Here is a 9742-nt window from a genome sequence, read left to right on the forward strand (position 1 = left end):
GTCAGAGATCAGAGTTAACAGTTTAGCCAACGTCCCCAGGACATGGAAGGGGCAGAGATGCTATGGAGAGCATCTGTTTTTCTTCATATTTCTCAACTACTCAGGGCCTCCATTCCTTTTAACCTTTTTTCTCTGATTTTAGAAGTTTCAGGTATTCATTGTAGGCAGACTTGGAAGACACAGAAAAGCACAAGAGAAAGTTAAATCACCTGTAATCTTAATACCCAGAGATAACCAGTATAGCACTTTGAGATTATATTTCCAGTATTTTAATCACATAAATATATTCCTTACATGGAATCAGATTGTAGTCTTATATTTTAAGATATAAATGCTCTGCCATTTAATAGTTTTAAGATTTTGTATACATTCATGATTGTTTCTGAAGCACATTTCCACGTAAAAATTTAATGTTAGAAAGCAATAGCTTAAGGCTTCTGGTACAGATTGGCAGAGACAGCATCTACTCGTATCTCACAAGCAGCACAAGTCCAAATGTCCCTGAATTTTGTTAGATGTATGAAGGAAAAAATGCCATCTTGCATTAATACACAATTTAAATTCCAGCAAGGCTGAACATTTATTATCTCTTGGCATTTATTCTTTTGTGACTGCTTACTTTTTCTACTGGGACACTTTCATGTGCTGGGAGACAGTATAGAGAAGTGGCTGCACAGTAGGGCTGTGGATTCCTACTGCCTGGGTTTAAAGGCTGACCTCACCACTCTTCAGCTCTAATACCTTGAGTAAGCCATGATCCTAAGCCTTCATTTCCTCAAGCGCAAAATACGGGCCATCTGAGAAACAATGAATACATAATTGCAAAGCCCTTAGCAAGTTTCTATTGTTTCCTGTTCAAATATGTAAGCACTCTCTATATAAAGAATGTCCCTTTTGTGATGTATGTCTTACCAATCCTACATCTGTCCTATCCCTTTGCGTGTTTGGGTCTTTCTTTACAGAAGAAGAAAGTTAAGAGCTGAACAGCTCTCACCATGTTTTTTTGTTAGTTTGCCATCTTTCCCAAATGACCCTACCCCTTTGCTTTTTTTACATTCTTTCTCCAAGCACGGGCACTTAGCACCTGCCACTCTTGCTTGTTAGTGCACTCTCATCTGTGTGCCCCAACAGGAGCATTACTTCTGCATTTACCTCACAAGAACTCTTTTCCCATGCACAGAATTCTAGAGTCTCACAAGACTTCTATTTGGTAAGGTGTGTTACAACTCCAACAGATTAGATAAGTCATATAACAAGCTACTGACTAACCTGTACACCTTTCCAGGTTACACTGAGAAGCACCAGTCTAAGCAACTTTTCCTTCTGGGTCCCTCAGAAAAGGGTGGCCTCTGAATGGACCATGATTACTTTTGATATCACGTTATGACCCTTCAGCATGAACTTTAACAGAGTGCACAAAATCCTGTGAAATGCTGCTGCTAGAACAAAGCAGAGCATGTGTGAGGTGCCTGGAGAGTAAGTCACAGATACAGCAACTGACACGTCTTTAACACCTGGGCCCAAGGGACCGCCCAGCATCCCTGCAGTTGCAGCCCTTGAACAAACGGCACAGCAGCCACAGCAGCCTGACCTGGGGCCTAGGAATCAGGAAGGAGCCAACTGCAGCACCCACAGTCCTAAGGACCAAAGGAGGCATCTGTGCAGGAGAGGAAAATGCAGAACTCGACTCCACCTCCAGGCTGAGCACCTTCTGATTTCTGTCCCTGCATTGGGCTTAGCCTGATATGCAGGCAGGGCAAGAAACTATTCACCTTTCCCCTGGGGTCACAACAGACCAACACAAAGCTCCTCACCATCACAAGGTTCAAGGACTTAGGTTTTATGTAACAAACTTCTCCACTGGCTATTTTACTATAGATACTGCTTCAGAATTCTGGCTATATCCATGCTTCTTACAGACACAACTCTACTTAAAAAGAACCCAACAGGACTGCTCCACACAAAACAGCCTGATTTCTCAGACTTTCTTCCTGGCCCTTGTCTGCTGCTCCCCCTACTGGGAAGTTCCTTGGCCTGCCTCTCTTACTCACTTTTTTCTCCCTGCTCCAAGGTTGAGGCAGGGACGCCTTAAAAGAACAGCGTTGATCAAACCAGGGCCACTGAACCACTTTTATTTCCATTGTACCTAGTGCCTAGACAAAGCAGGCATTCAAAAACTGTCAGGTCAGTCTGTATTCCTTCTTCCCACCTTTTCATTTGTGACCTACTCTGGGCTCATCAAATCACTGATGAAACTGTTTCCCCATCTGTCTTACTGCCCTGTCACTGTTCTTAATTGGTCAGTAAAACTTTGGCAATACTGACGAAAAAGCCTTCACACTGTCCTTACCATCCTCCAATCTGGCATAGGCAATTGGAGTGAGTCAGAGCCTGGGTTACTGTACCAGAGGACATTTGCATGGAAAATGAGGTGTCAATATTAAATTCCCATTTTTCCATGTCCTGAGTATTCCTAATGGCAAGAGAAAAGTTGGAAGCAATGACTTTTCCATATGATATTCTGATTCGTCACTGGAAAAGCTTTCAAGGGACAATTTGCACTAACACTGGGAAGTGCTCCATAAAGTCAGGCTGACTCAAGACCTAGATATTTATTACTTCACTACATCTTGCTCTCAACCCTTTCGACTAGCAGATATAAATCTGACTTATGTAGTTATGGTACTCACTGTATTCACATTACTTTACAGTGTGGACTCTCTGGTGGCGCATAAGGACTGATCTGTGCCTGAAAGCCTTCCCACACTCATTACATATATAAGCCTCATCTCCAGCATGGATTCTCTGATGCTGAACAAGGGCTGAGCTCCTTTTGAAGGTTTTGCCACACTCTGTACACTGGTAAGGTTCCTCCCCACTATGAATTCTCTGATGTCTGATGAGGTTTGAACTCAAACTGAAGGCCTTCCCACACTCACTACACTCATAGGGTTTCTCCCCACTATGTATCCTCTGATGGGTTATCAGCTCTGAGCTCTGCCTGAAGGCTTTCCCACACTCGTTGCATTCATAGGGTCTCTCTCCTGTGTGAATCCGCTGGTGTCTGATGAGCTTTGAGCTTTGGCTGAAGGTCTTCCCACATTCATTGCACTGGTAGGGTTTCTCACCAGTGTGGATCCTTTGATGTATAATGAGATAGGAACTTTGACTGAATGCTTTGCCACACTCATTACATCTGCAAGCTTTCTCACCAGTATGAATTTTCCTATGTCTAATGAGGGCTGAGCTCTGGTTGAAGGCTTTCCCACATTCACTACATTCATACGCTTTCTCACCACTATGAATTCTCTGATGAATAATAAGATAGGACCTCAAACTAAAGGCCTTCCCACACTGGTTACATTTATAGGGCTTTTCTCCAGTATGGATCCTCTGGTGCTGTGTAAGAGAGGAATGCTGTTTGAAGCTGTGCCCACATACGTCGCATCTGTAAGGTCTCTCTTCTGGAGCTTTCTGACATGCTATAGAGCTTGTGCTCAGCACTAAGCTTCTCTGAGGCTCATGATGGTCTCTCTTTCCCAGAGATTTGTGTGTGAAGATCACTTGACTAAGACCACCCCCCTGGGACGGCGGTACTCCAAATTTCCCCGCTGTGGTACTCCCTTGCTGCCACTCTACATTGCTGTCCTGTTCACTAACTCCTCCAAATGAAGTTTCCTGGGGAAGTCCTGGTGCTTTTTCTCCCGGTATGTTCTTTGTTGCTGATTCACTGTTTTCACAATCTGAAATGATAACAGCAAAAACCAGAGTTTTTATTTCTCCAGTCACTCTCAATGCTCACTTTCTATGTGAGAGAAAAACAGGCTTCTACCCACCAAAGTCACTGTCCACACATATCTTTTCTTTAGCTGGTCACAACAGGGCCCCGTCTTCCTTTCTAATACTAAAGCCTACATCAACATCTGAAGTTCATCCTTTCCTCCCTCCTCTGAGACTTCAATTGATCACTTACAAAAGATTCCTTTCCTGTTATTTCCAAGTTTTTTCCACTTACTCCTACTCATCAGCATTCACACAGGCCCGTGTCCCTCATCCTTTCACATCGAGCTTCTTGCCTACACATCTCCCTCATGCAACCTTACTCCCATTCAGAGTAAAGTGTCTTGAAGAGGCTGTCTATACTCAGCTTCACTCTGTAATATGGTTTCTGCCTTACCCTGCACCTCCCACCCCCATCCCATCAAGATCACCAACTTCACAGCTGCTTAATCTAATGGACACTTTCTGGACACTTAGTTGGCCTCTCTGCAGCTCTGACATTGGAGACCACACCTTCCTTCTGGAGACATTCTCTTGCAGCTATATTAGCCTGATTTCTGTGGCTCTCCCTTCACAGTTTCAAATGCAATCTCCTCCAGGTTCTGTTCAGAGTCCTCCAGAGGGCTATCAGGTGTCCTTTCTCTGTGAACTCTCTACCCTCAGGCTTCAACCAACATGTACAAGCTAATCAGTCTACCCTGTCTTTCCCAATTCTCCCTGTTAAAGCTTTATACTCTCAAATCCAATATCAATTGGGCATGTTACTTATGAATATTTTATAAGCACCAAAATGTCCCAAAGAAACACATCAGATTACTTCTTCCCATTTGTATGAACACCACCACCATTAACTAAGTTGCTTAAGACAGAAACCCGAGTACCACTCTCAACTCCTCTCCCACATACTCACCTGCAACAATGACCAGTCACTGTCACAAGATTTAGTGCCAATGAACTGGAGTCAGGTCTGATGCCCACCACTTACCACATCATAGCTTGATTTAGTCACTGCAGTCACTAGGATTACAATAGTCTAGCACTCTACTCTTGCCTCTCTCACATTCCATTCTCCCCTCTGCAACTACGTTCTAAACACACAAACCTGAAACACAAATACAATCATGTCCAAAATCCCTCCACTGTAACCACTGCACTGTACCAACTGGTCATGGTGACATGTTTTCACAACCTGGGTCCCATTTCCTCTTAGTTTATCCCCTACACCTCTCCCCTATGAATTCTATATTAAAATTAAATTGGATCACCTGCAATTCTCAGTATGGGTTGTATTCTCTCACCTTCAGTACTCTGTGGCCTTTGCTTGTGTGATATTGTAACCTAGGAAATGTGTATGTGGCCTTCATCTCCAGTCCCTACACAGCTTTCCTAAGTGGTAGTGGTAAGAGGAGTGTCTGTTATTCACAGTAAGCCCCTAAATCCACACCTGAGTTTATGCTAATGAAGTGAATCTCAGAGGTTGGAGGATGGCTGACAAAGGAACCCACCGTGGACCGTGGGATTAGAGAGTTGGAACCTGCAGCTTCACCCTGTCCTCCAGGGAGACAGGCTAGAGATTTAATCACCAATAACCAATAATGTCATCAATCAATCATGCTTTAATGAAGGCTTCATAAACACCTAAAACAAAAGGGTTGAGAGTGCTTTGGGATGGTGAATGCATCCAAGAGCAAGGAGAGTGGTACACCCCAAACTCCAAAGGGACAGAAGCTCCTGTACTCAAGACCCTTCTGGACTTAACCCTACATACTGTTTCATCTAGCCATTCATTTGTGTCCTTTATAATAAACCAGAATAGTAAGCAAGGTGTTTCCCTATATTCTGTGAGCCATTATAGCAAATTATGAAACCTGAGGAGGGGGTCATGCAATCTCTGATTTGTAGCCAAACTGGACAGAAGTGTGGGTAACCTGGGGACTCATTACATGCGACTGGCAAGTGGGGGACAGCTCTGAGAGACTGAAACCTTAACCTACGACAGCTGCACTAATTCTGGGGTATTAGCTCATAATTGCTTAATGGGAGAGAAAATCCCACACACCTGGTGTCAAGAAGTGTTAAGTAAAGATGATTTTTCCCTTTTGCATGGGACACTCCTCCACCCACCTATTCACCTTGCTTTCTCCTACTCAAGTTCAAGTCTAAACTCAGATGCCTTTCTCCAGGAAACATTCCTTGAACCTCAAAGCCTGGTTAGGTGCTTTCTCATAAGTCTCCCCATTACCCAGTGCCTACTTTTATTCTACAGCTTACTCACTATACTGCAATTGCCTTTTTGCATGTCTACCACCCCATCTAGACCTGAAAGTTCCTTGAAGACAGGATCTCTCTACCACAGTACCAGATCCTACCACAGTAGACCACAGAGGACCTACCACAGTACCAGACATGAATTAGCACACTGTATTAGATTATGTAATGAAGGTATGGCAAATGAACAAATGGCAGGGCAAGAGACACAATGAGGGTTGACTGTAATTCATGAGGACTACTGAATACAAGTTGCTAAAGCAAGTACCTCTGGTCTAGAATGGTAAAGGTGAGGTTCACATGTGGTTTTTTTATAAAACAAAATTCCGTATCCTCAAAACCAGAGGGCTAAATGATAACAGTTCCAAGGTATCTATTTCTTACCACTTTTTGGGGAAAGGCAAGGTTCCCAGGGTTTCAGCTGTGTCTTTAACGGCTGGAGTTGGATGTCTGTTAACTCTTGGGACACTCCAAGACATGTCAAATCCTTCCATGGCACTGCTGCTCCCTGAAGTCAGTAAAACATGCTGAGCTTTGTTAAGAAAATCCATGAGGAAATTAGTAAAAATTTCAAAGAGGTCAACGCAGGTAACTCCAGGGCTGAGCAAATGAGCAAAAAGGAAAAGAAAACTAAGGATAGACAGGGGTGGTCCTAGTAGTCATTTCAGGGTTATGGTGCAGTAGAGACAAAAAATTTTCATCCCATAATAATGATGATGCCACATACTCCCTCCACTCTGTAAATTCCTTTCCCCATGACACAGCACATCTCCCTGTTCTCACCTGCTGCCCTGGATCATCAAATTCCCTCTCCAAATCCTCCAACAGGGTCACAGCTTCCTCGCCGCTTTTTGGACTATGTTGCTGAACCCAGATCTGCAGCTCCTCAGGCAGGATGCTCAAGAACTGCTCCAGCACCAGCAGTTCCAGGATCTGCTCCTTTGTGTGCAACTCTGGCATGAGCCACTGATGGCAGAGCTCCTGGAGTCGGCCCAGAGCCTCCCGGGGCCCAGGTGTTTCCTGGTAGCTAAACTTTCTGAACTTCTGACGAAACAGCTCTTGGCAGGAGTGGGTCCTCCCATTCTGCTTAAATTTCTGACCCCAGGAAAGGTTTTCTTCTACTTTCACCAGTATTAGTTTCTGTTCCTGAGGGTTCTGAGGTACCACCGTTGAAACTGCTCTGGTCTCCACAGCCATTCTTGGCTGATACAGCTTAGCCCGAAGCTCGCTACAACTGGCACTGTACTTCAGAGCTCTTTGAGTAATCTCTTCTTTCCTGAAGGATACAAAGGCACTGTTAATTTATTGCAGTGAAAAATACCTCTAAGAACTTACAGAAATAAAGATCAAGGTATTATCAGATCAACAAAGATCAATGTATCATCATGCTAGTAATACACAGAAAGGGAGCTGGACTGAAACTGAAACTAAACAAATAATAATCAAATGACAAAAAATTAGTCACCTCATTTAGTTATCTCCCATTTTGTATAATTCCTACCAATGATGCTATAAAAAATTATTTCAGAAGCAAAAGAATGCAACACTACCATGAATCACATAGTGGAAAATTTCCTTTTCAATTCCCTTACAGCCCTGATTGCGTCAAGGAGAAAAATCTCTTTAACATGTCTGAAAACTTGCAGGGCTCCCTTTGTAATGTGGACCTCATACTTCCAAGGTTAACAATATCAGGCTAGGACTGAATCTTGCTGACTTTGGAAGATGTTTTCAGTTACCTTACATCTATGGTAATATTGACGTCACTTAAGTGTTAATATGTTTTTTTTTATTAAGGTATCATTGATATACACTCTTATGAAGGTTTCACAAGAACAATGTGGTTACTACATTAACCGCCATTATCAAGTTCCCCCATACCCCATTGCAGTCACTGTCCATCAGCGTAGAAAGATGCCAGAGTCCCTATATGTCTTCTCTGAGCCACACTGTCTTCCCCGTGATCCCTCACACACCAGGTGCACCTCATGACACCCCTCAATTCCCTTCTCCCCCACCTCCCCACCCCTCCTCTTGGTAATCACTAGTCCCTTCTTCGAGTCTGTGAGTCTGCTATTTTGTTCCTTCAGTTTTGCTTCGTTGTTATACTCCACAAATGGAGGAAATCATTTGGTATTTGTCTTTCTCTGAACTATTTCACTTATCATATTAATATTAACCTCTTAGCCCCATCCGTGTTATTGCTAAGGTGTTAACGTTTCTAAAAACTCGTATAAAACCTAAGTGGAGTACAATAAAAACATTTTGGCATCTGCCATTTGCTCACATTTGATGCTCTACGGGTCTCAGGCAAACGGTGCGGCACTGAGCTAGGGTTAGAAGGCACGCGATCCGCCGAGGAGTCGTGAGAGCCGCCGAGGGCCCGCTGGTCGGGTACCAGACACATGCGGCAGGCGGGTCAGCGTCGGCTCTCAAGACACGGGGGCAAACATCTCTTAACGTTGCAAGAAGTAACTAGGCGTTAAACCTGCGGTGGAGACCAGCACCATCTGACTTCAAGGCGGCTGTGCCCTCGCTCAGGGCAGCGCGGCGCGCCTTGACCCCACGCCGGTTACCGTGGGCGCCTGAGCACCTGGGCCGCGCCGCCTATCTGGGTCGAGCGCCGCCGGGCAGGAGGCCGCCAGCCGGGGAGCCCACCCCACGCCTCCCTCCGTCCGTCCCGCAGCCCGCAGCAGCAGAAACGCCCGCCGCCGAACCGGGGCGGCCCGCCACAAAGGCCGGAAGTGCGCGTCCGCGAACTTCCGCTCGCGGCCCCGCCGAACGTGCGCGCGCCCATCTCTATCGCAGGCAGCCCATCAGCGCCGAGCATCCTACCCCGGCCCGCCTTCCCCAGGGCTGCGAGCCGCGCAGCTTCCGGGCCGGGCGGGCTTCGCGGGGCTCGGGCGTGAGCGGCGCAGTCGCTCCTGGGGCCCCGTCGAGCGAGCCCTCGCTCTCACCCGCCGCCCCCTCCCTGCTTGGTGTCGCGTCACCGCCGAGTCGCGGCTCCTCCAGTTTTCCAGAAAGGGCTCAGGCTTTGCTGTAATAACGCGCGTCAACCGTATCTTGGACAGGAGCACACGCGTGACCGACGGGCTGAGCAAAAGCGACACCCACGCACGCGGCTCCTCCCCACGCGACAGGAGAGTGCGCAGCGTACCCGGGAGTCGAACTGTGCTCCTTGTACAGCCGTTGGCGCGCCCAGCATCAGGCTGCTCGGGCCCAGGGGACTCCCAGCGCCCCGCAGTTAAGGAGACAGGATCCCAGACTGCGACTTTAATGCCCTAGACACTGCAACCTAACGCCCCAGAGTGCCATCGAAACTCCCACACTGCGACCTTAGGTACCAGTCTGCGACCCTTACCCCCAGACTACCATCCTAACACCCCTGACTGCGACCCTCACCACCAGAGTGCGACCCGCACTCACCGACTCAGTGAACTGGGTAGTAGAACTGGAATGATGTCCATTGTGATGTTCCTCCAGGATTGCCGTAGCATACATAGCCAATGAGAAGATGATATACTACAAAATCTCCAGATTTAAATTGAAATTCAGGGTCATAACCTGACACTCTTGGCACATTACTAAGCTTAATGGGTACTCATATAATTTAAAATAAGTCTCAAATTGTTTGCAGTTTAAGTGTTATCATTTTAGTTTTGTGTTTAAATAGCCATGGATTTCTCAGTCTCGT

General features: G+C 46.0%; 1 protein-coding gene across 2 annotated transcripts; it reads right to left on the reverse strand.

The window, feature by feature from the left end:
- Positions 1-253: 253 nt before the first annotated feature.
- Positions 254-8801, reverse strand: ZNF397 (zinc finger protein 397). 2 transcript variants are annotated; one of them, XM_036885110.2, is made up of 5 exons: positions 8625-8801; positions 8336-8536; positions 6832-7324; positions 6433-6556; positions 254-3743 (listed from the first exon to the last, which is right to left on the reverse strand). In XM_036885110.2, coding segments are annotated over exons 2-5 (1662 nt in total). In that variant the 5' UTR covers positions 8338-8536; positions 8625-8801; the 3' UTR covers positions 254-2700. The 2 variants fall into 2 exon arrangements, with proteins under 2 accessions (XP_036741005.2, XP_057359935.1); XM_057503952.1 differs by having other exon boundaries at positions 8336-8801.
- Positions 8802-9742: the final 941 nt, after the last annotated feature.

Source organism: Manis pentadactyla, chromosome 6 (genome assembly GCF_030020395.1).
Source record: "Manis pentadactyla isolate mManPen7 chromosome 6, mManPen7.hap1, whole genome shotgun sequence".
Classification (NCBI taxonomy): domain Eukaryota; kingdom Metazoa; phylum Chordata; class Mammalia; order Pholidota; family Manidae; genus Manis; species Manis pentadactyla.

What these genes read in the sequence shown, in the direction of transcription:
- ZNF397 (XM_036885110.2), bottom strand. An exon ending in TTGATGATCCAGGGCAGCAG is followed by an intron (nt 6,557 to 6,831) that starts GTGAGAACAGGG and finishes TACTGACTTCAG; the next exon opens with GGAGCAGCAGTGCCATGGAA. An exon ending in TTGCCTTTCCCCAAAAAGTG is followed by an intron (nt 3,744 to 6,432) that starts GTAAGAAATAGA and finishes TTATCATTTCAG; the next exon opens with ATTGTGAAAACAGTGAATCA.